The sequence below is a fragment of the Oncorhynchus gorbuscha genome, linkage group LG11 (genome assembly GCF_021184085.1).
Source record: "Oncorhynchus gorbuscha isolate QuinsamMale2020 ecotype Even-year linkage group LG11, OgorEven_v1.0, whole genome shotgun sequence".
Classification (NCBI taxonomy): Eukaryota; Metazoa; Chordata; class Actinopteri; order Salmoniformes; family Salmonidae; genus Oncorhynchus; species Oncorhynchus gorbuscha.
Window position 1 is genome coordinate 43,771,648 of NC_060183.1, and position 14,594 is coordinate 43,786,241.

The 14,594-nt window shown below is 43.3% G+C and overlaps 1 protein-coding gene and 1 long non-coding RNA gene across 7 annotated transcripts in view; one reads left to right on the forward strand and one right to left on the reverse strand.

Moving 5' to 3' along the window:
• The window catches only part of LOC124048694 (tetratricopeptide repeat protein 28-like), a 117,756-nt gene that overhangs the window by 29,910 nt on the left and 73,252 nt on the right, over window positions 1–14,594 (forward strand). The window contains exon 1 of one of the 6 annotated variants that reach the window (XM_046369720.1): window positions 8,210–8,992. The exons of the other annotated variants lie outside the window; for them this stretch is intronic. Within the exon in view, the coding sequence (XP_046225676.1) occupies window positions 8,966–8,992 (27 nt within the window). The 5' untranslated portion in view covers window positions 8,210–8,965. Of the gene's footprint in view, window positions 1–8,209; window positions 8,993–14,594 lie in introns of those variants that run through there. 6 annotated transcript variants of the gene reach the window in all.
• LOC124048696 lies at window positions 1,254–5,970 on the reverse strand. The gene is made up of 3 exons (XR_006841274.1): window positions 5,735–5,970; window positions 2,851–2,943; window positions 1,254–2,767 (listed from the first exon to the last, which is right to left on the reverse strand). It is a non-coding gene; the product is annotated as an uncharacterized LOC124048696 (long non-coding RNA).

Below are 14,594 nucleotides of genomic sequence, written 5' to 3' on the forward strand. Positions count from 1 at the left end.
CCCACAATTGTTACTTGTTGTCAACTCCTGTGCTCCCTTAGTAAACAATTACTAACAAGTATAGCTTCTTGTTAGCTAGCTAGCTAGGATACTGGAAGTTAGCAGAGATTTAAAAAAAACATGAGTGTTTTGGTACTCCTTGTTTTTCGCGGTTTTCTTACAACTATTACAAAACGAGCTAAATCAAACTTTATTATTCTCAACGTTGGCGAAAAGCAGAAGACGCCGTCATTCCCTCATACAGCAGAAGCATCTTCCTTTGTTATCATGGATGGAGAGGTACCATTCTTTCCACCCCGGACCACTCATGGGTGTTGGATGCGAGTTCGCAGTAAAGGATTGGCGTGAGAGAGTGGTCCTCTTAGAATATACTGATGCAGAATGGAGAGACCTTTCGCATGCCCTGAAGATCCTTTCAGAAGCTATGCGACATGATGGAGAGAAGCCTGCGCCCCGGGCGCAGCAAAGGCTGGCCTTCCTATGTTCTTCAAGGGATTGTTGATGATACCTATTGGTAAGGTTTACCCCTGTTTCAATTCACGTGAATTAAGTACTTTGAATGTCTAATCTATCTGTAATTAATATCTGTACATGTGTAATCTGACACAGCAATTTGGAACATCAGCCGCAAACTGCCTGGGAGTGCACATGATGCAAATGTAGTGAGACAATCGACTCCGTTTGAGAAGGCTCACCTACTCCCAAAGGTTGGTACACACACACACCCACACAGTGGTCTACCTGCTTACCTAGCATTCCATGGTCATCATGCCTCCTCACGTTAATTGTATCCAGAATGGCTAAATTGAGCGAGAGACACACACACACTGTACTTCTGCGCTGCCTACCTGTTTACTTACCTTAATATCTTATCCACCTTATTGATAATGTGTAGTGACTTACGATTGTCATCTTACCTTTAGGGTGAAGGACGTACAGTACAGGGAGGCAGGTGAACTTTTTAGTTCTTGGCGACCTGGAGAGAGCCCTACCTCAACCTGGTGCACAAGCACAGAATGCACCCAACGCTGATGGTCATGCTGCAAGGCAAGCCCTGACAGAGTACATGGCAGCCAACTTCCCTCTCCGCAGGCGAGAAATGTAAACAAATGACCTGAAATGTCAAAGACTAAATAGGACTTAGTAGTACTACATGTCGGCCTACTACCACTACTGTATTGAGCCAAATCAATCCTGTCATAATATGTTGTGAAAATGTTTTGTTGATGCAGATAAGCTAATAAATATCTGTTTAGAATTTTATTTTAAAGATGCACAAATGTTATCAAGCACAGCAATTTTGACTGCAACATTTATTTTAATTAACAAAAAAATATACTTAGTTTCTTTTAAAGATTTTTACTATTTTCTAGGGCTATCTTCTGTATACGACCCCTACCTTGTCACAACACAACTGATTGTCTCAAACCATTAAGAAGAAAAGAAAGTCCAGAAATTCACTTTTAACAAGGCATACCTGTTAATTGAAATGCATTCCAAGCTGGTTGAGAGAATGCCAAAAGTGTGGCTGCTCAATAACACTTAGTAGTCCCAGTCTACGATGGCCAGTGGTGGACAGAACCGCTAGATAACGTTATAGATAGAAATACTCAGCCCATACAGAACTGGTTGGGGTATCCATTCAATCATCTTTCTCACTGGAGCTAGTCCCATGATAGCTCTTATTCACTCTCTATTTAATAGCTACATTTCAATCAGTTTATTTTCAAATTACAATTTCTTATTATTACAAGTCTCAATCAGCTTATTATCCAAATGTCTTGATTTGATTTGATGTCAATCTTTTTTTATCCAAATTTCAATCAGTTTAATCTGTCACATCTCATAATCACACAACTTTCACATCCTGATTCACTTAGTACTATTCCCAAACACACTCAATAATCACCCATATTACTCAATATGCATCTTCAACGATTCTTTGTCGCTACTTCCTATGCACCATATGTAGCTTCACTATACACATAGAATAGCACCTAGTGCACTTTATACTGTTCTCTACCAGTGACTGCAGACCACGTAGACACTTCTCTTATAAATGCCTAAAGACAAATACCTCACAAGGCTTCCTCCCTATAAGCTGAGACCTTGAAACTGAGATATATTTCATTCTCAAAACAAGGTTCTGGGCGTACTGCCAAATTGCAGATACTAATAGTGAGGACTCAGGACAGGCACATTCAATCAGCCACTTGCATGAACACTGAAATTGGTTATTAGAAAAGCACAAAGATAAACATTTCCATCACACCAGTTCAACAGAAATGAACTTTTAGGGACTTGCTTGTTGACTTCAGAGCCAACTATTAGCCCCTAAACTGAACTGAGCAACAACATGTTAGGAACTTCGTGTTGGAACTAAGTCTTGGAAGTATTTTGTTTCTTCTTCATCAGCTGGTTGGTCAAAGAAGGCTGTGCTTGAGGCAGGATTGGCATGCATTTGGTAGTTTTGGGGAGGTGTGTGGTATCCTTGATAGGGAGATGGGACAAACATTGGCTGGTGCGGTGGTGGTGGCTGGATGCTTCGGAAGCCTTCAAGCAGCAGAGACACGACATGCTCTGTGGTATGTGCATTGGACTCCACAATCAAAGAGATGATCCACTCCTCCCTCCCCTGGCTCTGCACTATCTGCGCCTCCAGTCATGTCTTTTTCTGCTGCCAGTCCCTCCAAAAAGGTCTGGTGTTGAGAAGACCAGTTAGCCATTGCCGAGTTACCTCTTCTTCTCTTTGACGTCACACCTGACACTGCAGAGAAATAGACCATATTCGTTTTTAAAAGATCTTATAGGATTATAACCTATAATAAAAGTATTTGCTGAAACGCATACCATATGTTTCTGGCTGTGATGTTGTTTTGGCAGGCCTCTCTGACTCCTGTCCTTGATCAATCACAGATTAATCGGAATCACCTGTTGAATCACCTGTTTCTCAGAAAGAAAGAACAACACCAAGATGGAAACTAATTTAACTAGCTAACTAGACTGCATAACTGCAGATAGCAAGCAAACTATTGCCACCATTGCAGAAAATGTTTCCGTCATTAGCAAGTTAGCTAGGTAAGCCAGCTCCTACCTGACTCGCCAGCAGCCTGTGCAAAACAAAAAACATAGTGCTAACTTAGCTAGCTTGCTACTAGCTGGCTTGATTGGTATGTTAGTTTGATAGCTACCTTTCTAAATTTAGCTACTAGCACTGTAACATGGCTTACCACCATATACTATGGCCACCTCCATAGTATGTGTTGGCTACCCATCAGGGATAGTTAGCTAGATGTCTTTAACGTTACTTTCCCTAGCCAACAGGTAGCTAAAGTGAGTTTCTATCAACCTGGTTAGCCTAATGAAGCTAGCTGGCATTGGCTGTAATTTAATACCTAATGTTAAACAAGCTAGCTACATCAGAAACTACATTAGCTAGCTAACTTAGCCTATCATTTGCAAGCCAACATATTGATGGTGTCTCATCCTTCCTCATTTATTTTAATTTAATTTAACCTTTATTTAACTTGGCAAGTCAGTTAAGAACAAATTATTATTTACAATGACGGCCTACCAAAAGGCAAAAGGCCTATTGCGGGGACGGGGTACAAACATTATTGGCCACAGACAACAGCACAAAGGGCAAGACGGTAGAGACAACAATAAATCATGCAAAGCATCCACAACTGTCAGTAAGAGTATCCATGAATGAGTCTTTGAATGAAGAAATTGAGATAAAAACTGTTCAGTTTGAGTGTTTGTTGCAGCTTGTTCCAGTCGATAGCTGCAGCAAACTGAAAAGGCGAGTGACCTAAGGATGTGTGCGCTTTGGGGACCTTTAACAGAATGTGACTGGCAGAATGGGTGTTGTATGTGGAGGATGAGGGCTGCAGTATATATCTCAGATAGGGGGGAGTGAGGCCTAAGAGGGTTTTATAAATAAGCATCAACCAATGGGTCTTGCGACAGGTATACAGAGATGACCAGTTTACAGAAGAGTATAGAGTGCAGTGATGTGTCATATAAGGAGCATTGGTGGCAAATCTGATGGCCGAATGGTAAAGAACATCTAGCCGCTCGAGAGCACCCTTACCTGCCAATCTATAAATTACATCTCTGTAATCTAGCGTGGGTACGATGATAATCTAAATCAGGGTTAGTTTGGCAGCTGGGGTGAAAGAGGAGCGATTACGATAGAGGAAACCAAGTCTAGATTTAGTAAGTCTAGTACTCGTATGAGGTGACTACCTCAAGCTCTAAACCCTCAGCGGTAGTAATCACACCTGTGGGGAGAGGGTTATTCTTCTTACCAAACCACAGGGCAGAGAAAGCTTGTTGGACACTAGGAAAGCTTTGTTGTAAAGCGTTTTTACCACAAAATGCAGGGAGGGGCCAGCTGAGTATAAAACTGTATCATCTGCATATAAATGCATGAGAGAGCTTCCTACTGCCTGCGCTATGTTGTTGATGTAAATTGAGAAGAGAGTGGGGCTTAGGATCGAGCCAAGGGAAATGGTGACATCATTGAGGACCTTTAAGGTTGCAGTGACACATCCATAACCTGAGCGGAAACCAGAGAGAATACTATAGACATAAAGAAAGCCAGTCAGTTGATTATTGACAAGTTTTTCCAACACTTTTGATCAACAGAGAAAACAGAACTAGGCCTATAACAGGATCAACTTGTTAGGATCAGCTTGTTCTTTTCCTTTAAATAAAGGATGTCAATGGTTTGATCCTCAAAGCCAATGTCTAACCCTTCTCTGTTGTTGACAGTGGGCGATGCCCCAACATCTCAGTGAACATTTCACTGGATTGGATTCACTGCTGTTGTTTCGCTTCCTAGCTTTGAAGAAACCCTGTTTTAATGCCTTCCAACAAAAGCTCATTTGTTCCACTGTCCTGACGAAGCCGCCCTCTCTCATTTTAGCCGAGACTTTATTGAACATGTCGCCGTTCCGATGTTTATGCCCGTCTAAAAACTTAAGAATGTCCATTTCCTTTATGATATTTAACATGAACAGAATTTTGTTTTCGCTCCAAAAGTGTTGACTTTTGCCACTCGCCACCATATCCAAAGAACATCAACGCACGCGATCATTTCGATGCTGGAGTGACACGTTTAGTGTGACGAAACAATCCCATCTGACACATGCGCAGATTAAAGACACTAGAAAAAATCTGATTAAGGTGTATACATGGTCTAATAATTTGAAAGATAGCTCAGAAAACCAGGGGTTTTAATAGGACTATTCTTACTTCGATTATGACCGTACGCCGATTAACAGAGTAAGGTGTTTACATGACTAATGCCATACTTGGCCTACTGCCATAGTCAGTTGAATATTCAATTATTAGTGTGTATGTAAACATGCTCTTTGAGAGGTGAAAATTAAACCTGACTCAAATGTAACTGTTAGGCAACGCTGGTCCTAACTTTGCCGAACAACTGTTCCCTCAAAGTTTGACTAGCTAGTTAGGTCTTTAGCGTTGTTTGCTTATCAGGCCAAAAAATGTCATACATCAAATGGCTAGCTAGCTAATCAACACTAGCTAGATAGCTTGTCCACATTAGCTAGATACAGTGAGCAACTACAATGAAGTCTGAGACAATGTGCACCAGACACAGGTGTGAGCGCTTTATGAATAAACTGTTTTAACAGATAAACCTAAGAATATCACAACAAAAATGTTTTAAACAACTTGCCTTTTGGAAATTGACTCGGTAACTCACCAAAACAGATTTGTCTTCCACATAACTGTGTGCATGTGCATGCAGGCAGTAATATGTCAGTGAAACTGACAGCAACGTATTCTTTACCTCAAGGAAGTGGGGGCAGAAACAGCACAGTTTTTAAAAAGCAGTGCAAAGCCTACAATTTGGAAACTGTCTCACATCATAAATTGTATGGCAGAGAGAGATCATTAGGAAGAAAATAACTGGCACCTAAGCATCCAACCTGGTCTCAGAGCTTTTTCTATTATTCTGTATGTAAATCCAAGAATCTCCATTTATACTGAACAAAAATATAAACGCAACAATTTCAACAATGTTACTGAGTTACAGTTCACATAACAAAATCAGTCAATTGAAATAAATTCAATAAGCCCTAATCTATGGATTTCACATGACAGGTCAGGAGCGCAGTCATGGGTGGGTCTGGGAGGCCATAGGCCCACCCACTTGGGAGCCAGGCCCACCCACTGGAGAGCCAGGCCCATCCAATAAGAATTTGTTTTTAATTTTACATTTGCATTTGAGTCATTTATCAGACGCTCTTATCCAGAGTGACTTCCAGTAGTGAGTGCATACTTTTTAGTTTCCCCACAAAAGGGCTTAATTCCATCAGATGTCCAGGTGGGTCTCTGGCAACAGCTCTGGTGGACATTCCTGCAGTCAGCATGCCAATTGCATGCCCCCTCAAAACTTGAGACATCTGTGGCATTGTGTTGTGTGACAAAACTGCACATTTTAGTGACCTTTTATTGTCCCCAGCACAAGGTGCACCTGTGTAATGATCATTCTGTTTAAAACTTCTTGGCGCACCGATCCCTTTAGCAGGATCATTTTTGTCAACATCCGCTGAATTGCTAGAGCGCCAAATTAAATTACTAAAATTATTTCATTTTCATGAAATCACAAGTGCAATATACCAAAACACAGCTTAGTTTGTTGTTAATCCACCTGACATGTCAGATTCCAAAATAGCTTTTCAGTGAAAGCAAACCAAGTGTTTATGTTAGGACAGCTCTCACAGCAGACAAAACATTACAAACAGCTAGCTACAAAGTAGATTGGTCACGAAAGCAATAAAAATGAATCGCTTACCTTTGATGATCTTCGGATGTTTGCACTCACGAGACTCCCAGTTACACAATAAATGTTTGTTTTGTTCGATAAAGATTATTTTTATATCCAAAAACCTCCATTTGATTGGCGCGTTTTGTTGAGTAATCCACAGGCTCGTGCAGGTCAAGACGGGCAGATGAAAATTCCAAATAGTATCTGTAAAGTTCGTAGAGACATGTCAAACGTTTTTTATAATCAATCCTCATCCTTGTTTTTACAATGAATAATCGATAATATTTCAACCGGACGGTAGCTTTTTCAACAGGAGAGAGAAAATGTCTGCTCCAAGCTGCTCGCGCATGCAAAAATCTAAGGACATCCAGCTATCCATTGACGCGATGTGATCATTCTCGCTCCTTTTTCAGAATAAAAGCTTGAAACTATGTCTAAAAACTGTGCATCCATGTGGAAGCCATTGGGAAAGGAATCTGGTTGATAACCCTTTAAATGGCAGGAAGGCATGCAATGGAACAGAGAGGTTTCAGAAAAACAGCACTTCCTGGTTGGATGTTCCTCATGTTTTCGCCTGCAATATCAGTTCTGATATACTCACAGACAATATTTTGACAGTTGTGGAAACTTTAGAGTGTTTTCTATCCTAATCTGCCAATTATATGCATATGCTAGCTTCTGGGCCTGAGAAATAGGCTGTTTCATTTGGGTACGTTTTTCATCCAAACATCAAAATACTGCCCCCTAGTCTCAAGAGGTTAATCAGCTTCTTGATATGCCACACCTGTCAGGTGGATGGATTATCTTGGCAAATGAGATATGCTCACTAAATGTAATGGAAACAAATTTGTGCACAAAATGTAAGCAAAATAAACTTTTTATGTGTATCGAACATTTCTGGGATCTTTTATTTCAGCTCAAGAAACATGGGAGCAACCCTTTACATGTTGCGTGTATATTTTTTGTGCAGTATAGTTGCAAAGTAGCTAAAAACTAGTACGTAGTTGCAAAGTTGCTAATTAGCTGAAGTTGTCTGTGATGAGATTCAAACACGCAACCTTTGGGTTGATAAACATTCACGATATATGCAGACCCATCCACATTGACCAACCACTCTTAGGTAACCTTCTGTCTTAATAACCTTACCAAACTTAACATATCATACTAATTTGAGTGTCATATATTTACGTGTTCTATGTTACGTCTCGTCTATGAGACTAGGCTGGAGCATCTGTAAGGTAACATTGATAAGTGGTGACGGCTCTATGACCCTGTGGAGTGCGAGCTCTAGCTACCTCTCTTCCACACACTCGCAGTCTTTCCATACGCACACACACAGCGGGAGTGGAGCGCACGCGCCTGGGAGGGAATTCGTTCCCCTACGCTGCTCCAGTCTCCAGCACATAGCCTCACCAGCCACGTTATTCCAGCAACCGATATCCGGAAATATAGTTCAAGGATTTTTTAAACAGTGGACAGTTTCTCTTGTAGTGACGGGCTCTCTCTCATATTTTGCCCTCTCTCCGTTTTTCTATGTAGGCTATCTCACGCTGTTTTCTGGAGTTATTTTGGGGGAATTACTTCCTGTTGGAATTCTGCATCGCAAGTTTTGTAGCCAGGGAGATGTGACACTTGACTGCGAAACGTATGCCATTATTACAGGGTTGTGGTACCTACATACTACACCCATCCACTTACAGACTACCCAGCGTTAAAATAACGGACCACAAATCCACAATAGCTAACCTATTAGTAAGTTATAGAAACTGTTTGGATGGATGTAAGACTGCAAGGCTGTCACACATCATAATTGGAAATGTATTCATAAAAATAAGAACGAGACATCAAACTTCTATCAGCCTGAATTTAATTATTAACCTAAACTCCCGAAAGTGAATGCAAAGAGGACTAGACGCTGTTTCAGCCGAAGCACGCGCTTTTTCTCTGCCACCCTGTAGACTGACCTGGATGTACGTTTTGACTTGGGCTTTAACGGAGACCACCAGGTGGCCGTCACAACCCCGGTGTCAGCCCAGTCCTCCGCAGGACAGAGAGGGGTTAGGTGGCAGTCCTGAGTCTCGGCGGGCAGTATGATGACTGACTTTCAGGCCCCCTCCACAGGCTGAGTGACACTTTGATGCTGGACTTTTGTGGTTTCCAAATATGATGAAATGGCAGCCTCGGAAGAAGGTAATTGGGACTTGTACATAGGGCTTCTTTCTGGACGCTGAGGCTACAAGTTGCCTTGCAATGTACACTTAAAAATTGGATGATGGCATGGGGATTGTGTTGCTATTGTCTTTGTGTTCTGAAGTTGAGTGTCCATGGAGAGATATGTCAGATTCACATAGGCTACAAGCCAAGATCACACACACCCTCTCTCTCACACACTCACCACACTCAGATAGGACCTGTGGGAAAATACCTCTACTCTTTCCCATTGTGTACAGGTAACTGATAGGGCCTGTAATCTGCTGGAGTGGTAATATGACACACACACACACACACACACACACACACACACACACACACACACACACACACACACACACACACACACACACACACACACACACACACACACACACACACACACACACACACACACACACACACACACACACACACACACACACAGAGCGAGAGAGAGAGAGAGAGAGAGAGATAACCTATAATGTACTTAATGCCGCTCTCTCTGGAGATATAGTACTGTGTGTAAGATCAGGTGTGTAGTGTGATGGTGTAAACAGATTAATGACTGTTTATGCTCTATCTATGTGTCCTATATGTGTGTCTACCCTTACCTTGCATGGGTTTATTATTGTTAGTAATATTTTTTAACCTTTATTTAATTAGGCAAGTCAGTTAAGAACAAATTCTTATTTACAATGATGGGCAAACCTGGACGATGCTGGGCCAATTGTGCGCCGGCCTGTGGGACTCACAATCACGGTTACGATACAGCCTGGAATCAAACCAGGTCCTGTTGTGATGCCTCTAGTACTGAGATGCAGTGCCTTAGACGGCTGCGCCACTCGGGAGCCCTATTAGTAGTGTTACTAACTAAAACACCCCACACGCCAGGACCTAGGACTAGAGTAGGGTTGATCAAGTGTTTATTGATCATTAGTTGAATCAGGTGTGTTAGTGCTGGGCTGAAACAAAAGCCTATACATCCTGTATCTCTCCAGGACCAGGTTTGAGTACTGTAAATACTCTTCCTTTTACTACTAATGTTTACCCTAGCTTCAGAAGACAGATATTGTGTGCCTGTGTGTCTCTGTTTGTGTACATTCAGTTTTGCATTAATACATTACGGGTGTAAGCAAGGCGGTACGGTCAGTTAAGGCGTCCCGGCAAAATACATAGTGGGATTATGTCATACCGGTAAAACGTGTGCCTGTCACAAAAACAAACACAAATCTAAAGAAAACTGTAGTCTACTACGCCACTTTTTAACATTACCGCATGTTAGAGCCATGAACAATTTGCGAATGGACTTGAAAACCGGTATAGCCTACGCTCTCAAATGCGATGTGGTTCGAGGAGAACACTGACATTTCGGCAAGGCAGAGATGAGTGGCCGAAACCGAGACGCGCGCGGACAGCAGTGGACGCATAAATTCTGTCGCAATGACAATTGCGAAATGTCATTACGGTTTTTGGTATTTTGTGTAACAGATGTGCCTTTCCATTCACAACTGTTTGGATGCTGGAAATGTTGAGAGTGGATGGGATGAACGTGCGCGGGTAGCCTAGTAAAGGAGCCCTTTGAAGTGATTGTCAAACAATCAGATGAAGACATCATAAATGGTTGTGTTTATGCCACAATAAAATGTAATACATTTTAAAAGACTAGGCCCACATAGATCCTATCTACTCTCACCCCTGCATTAAATATAAATCATGTGTGTTGGCTGTTGACAGTCTCAGTTATGATAGTGTGTGTGTGTCATCTGAGCGTTTGTGTGTGACAGAGAAGAGAGACTCCTCATAAATAGTTTCAGTAGAGTTTGATTGACAGATTTTGCTTTTGCAGTGGCTGGTGTGAGAGAAGTGAAATAAATAACATCTCTCTTTCTCTCCCCCCCCCCCCCTCTCCAGGGGTTGTGACTGGGAGGTTTCTGTGTTTTCTTGTTCCCCTGTGACTAGAAATGCTTGTGACTAACAATGCTTCTGGGATAATGTATTTACTTACAATACAGCTAAGCCTCTTATAACCATACTTTGACTTACCCCTCCCTCACCACCTCTCCCCGTTAACAAGGAGTGCTGTGTAAGTCCCTGTGTGTAACATTGCAACACAATAACTTTATCAGGCACAAACTTATGACCGAGTAATCCTTTAGCTACAGCAACTTGAAAATGTTCCAGATCTCATGCCAATGTTGCGAGGTGAGTGTGTTGCAGACTCTCTGCTATCTACTGTAGAACCTAAAATGGTTCTTCAGCTGTCCCCATAGGAGAACCCTTTGAAGAGCCCGTTTTGGTTCCAGGTAGAAGAATCATTTGGGTTCCATGTGGAATCCTTTCCACAGAATGTTCTACCTGGAACCTAAAAGGGTTCTACCTGGAACCAAAAGGGGTTCTACCTGGAACATAAAAAGGGTTCTCCGATGGGGACAGCCGAATAACCCTTTTTAAGAGTGTATGTGTGTATACAGAATAGCAGTCAATGTATAAAAATGTAATGCAGTCAATATATCAATGTGTGTGCCCTCCTTTCCCCTCTCTCTATCTCTCTCTTTCCCCTCTCCCTATCTCTCTCTCTTTCCACTCTCCCTATCTCTCTCTTTCCACTCTCTCTCTCTTTCCCCTCTCCCCATTGCCCTCTTTCCCCTCTCCCTATCGCTCTCTCTCTCTTTCCCCTCTCTCTCTCTCTTTCCCCTCTCTCTCTTTTTTCTCTCTCTCTTTTTTCTCTCTCTCTTTCCCCTCTCTCTCTTTTTCCTCTCCCTCTCTCTCTCTCTTTCCCCTCTCTCTCTCTTTCCTCTCTCCCTCTCTCTCCTTCCCCTCTCTCTCTTTCCCCTCTCTCTCTCTTTCCTCTCTCCCTCTCTCTCCTTCCCCTCTCTCTCTTTCCCCTCTCTCTCTTTCCCCTCTCTCTCTCTTTCCCCTCTCTCTCTCTTTCCCCTCTCCCTATCTCTCTCTCTATCCCCCTCTCTCTCTTTCCCCTCTCTCTTTCCCCCTCTCTCTTTCCCCCTCTCTCCCTTCCCTCTCTCTCTCTCTCCCCCCCTCTCTCTCTCTTTCCCCTCTCTCTCTCTTACCCCCCCTCTCTCTTTCCCCTCTCTCTCTTTCCCCCTCTCTCTTTCCCCCTCTCTCTTTCCCCCTCTCTCCCTCTCTCTTTCCCCTCCACTATTTAATTTAATGCCAATCAACCATGTGGATTCTTAAAGGAGATAGTGTCAGGAAGTGAGATATGTCTGTTATGTAACGTAATCTATCCATGAGATGATATTCTCATCTTTCTTTTTCTCTTTTGCCGTCTCTCCTCTCCGCCTCACTGCTGCTCCTCCCCTCTGCCTTTCATGTCAACCAAGCGTAGATACAAAGTTGTAATGTACCATTGCTCACCCCAGCTATGACAGGAAGTGTGTGTGCATGTGAATAAGTGGGCCCAGTGTCAGCAAGCAGCAGTTAGATGAGCAGTGTGGAGCATTGAGAAGATGGAGAGGTTGTTTTTCATCGTACCTGTTCAAAACCTTAGTTGCTGCTGGGAAAATACTCCACTCTACCAAGTGTGTGTGGGTTTGTGAGAGAGAGAAAGATTTGACATTGGGTTGCGGTATAGACACACACACACACACACACACACACACACACACACACACACACACACACACACACACACACACACACACACACACACACACACACACACACACACACACACACACACACACACACACACACACACACACACACACACACACACACACACACACACACACACAAACAAACACAAAATGTGTGACTCTATTAGCTCCCAGCATGTGGTCAGACACCATTTGGCATGACATGATGTTAAATAATTCAGAGAAACATGCTAGACACACACACACACACACACACAGACACACACACACTGCATCAGTACAGGGTAACATGCATCTGCATTAGACTGGTGTGTGGATATAACATTAAATATTTAATACTACATCACTGCATGGTGGGAGAACAAAGAACTATAATAACCAGACATTGCAGAGAAAAGGAGAGAATGTGTTGTTTGTGTGTGCGTGCAGGAGTGTGTGCGTGTGAATGTGTGAATGTGTGTGTGTGTGTGTGTGTGTGTGTGTGTGTGTGTGTGTGTGTGTGTGTGTGTGTGTGTGTGTGTGTGTGTGTGTGTGTGTGTGTGTGTGTGTGTGTGTGTGTGTGTGTGTGTGTGTGTGTGTGTGTGTGTGTGTGTGTGTGTGCAACAGCCAGTGGCGTTCATTACATGGTCTTACAGAGGCAGGCAGTAGGAGAGCAAATGTCACAGTGACTGAAAAGGCCAGGAGCAATATGGGACATCTCAGGAGAGATAGAGATAAAGGTAGAGAAAGGGATGGATGGAGAGAGAGGGAAGAGAGTGAGAGAAATGCGGGGTGATTCTGTGTGGGGGTTTCTCTTCTCACCTCATAATCTCGTTGCAGCTTCTTGTGGTGGTAAATTGAACTGTAATTGGCAGACATTAACCAGGTTTCCATCCAACCTTTTTATGTAAGTAAAGTACATGTCGGATAAAAAATGTTACATTTACATTACATTTACATTACATTTAAGTCATTTAGCAGACGCTCTTATCCATAGCGACTTACAAATTGGTGCATTCACATTATGACATCCAGTGGAACAGCCACTTTACAATAGTGCATCTAAATCTTTTAAGGGGGGAGGGGGGGTGAGAAGGATTACTTTATCCTATCCTAGGTATTCCTTAAAGAGGTGGGGTTTCAGGTGTCTCCGGAAGGTGGTGATTGACTCCGCTGTCCTGGCGTCGTGAGGGAGTTTGTTCCACCATTGGGGAGCCAGAGCAGCGAACAGTTTTGACTGGGCTGAGCGGGAACTGTACTTCCTCAGTGGTAGGGAGGCGAGCAGGCCAGAGGTGGATGAACGCAGTGCCCTTATTTGGGTGTAGGGCCTGATCAGAGCCTGGAGGTACTGAGGTGCCGTTCCCCTCACAGCTCCGTAGGCAAGCACCATGGTCTTGTAGCGGATGCGAGCTTTAACTGGAAGCCAGTGGAGAGAGCGGAGGAGCGGGGTGACGTGAGAGAACTTGGGAAGGTTGAACACTAGACGGGCTGTGGCGTTCTGGATGAGTTGTAGGGGTTTAATGGCACAGGCAGGGAGCCCAGCCAACAGTGAGTTGCAGTAATCCAGACGGGAGATGACAAGTGCCTGGATTAGGATCTGCGCCGCTTCCTGTGTGAGGCAGGGTCGTACTCTGCGGATGTTGTAGAGCATGAACCTACAGGAACGGGCCACCGCCTTGATGTTAGTTGAGAACGACAGGGTGTTGTCCAGGATCACGCCAAGGTTCTTAGCGCTCTGGGAGGAGGACACAATGGAGTTGTCAACCGTGATGGCGAGATCATGGAACGGGCAGTCCTTCCCGGGAGGAAGAGCAGCTCCGTCTTGCCGAAGTTCAGCTTGAGGTGGTGATCCGTCATCCACACTGATATGTCTGCCAGACATGCAGAGATGCGATTCGCCACCTGGTCATCAGAAGGGGAAAGGAGAAGATTAACTGTGTGTCGTCTGCATAGCAATGATAGGAGAGACCATGTGAGGTTATGACAGAGCCAAGTGACTTGGT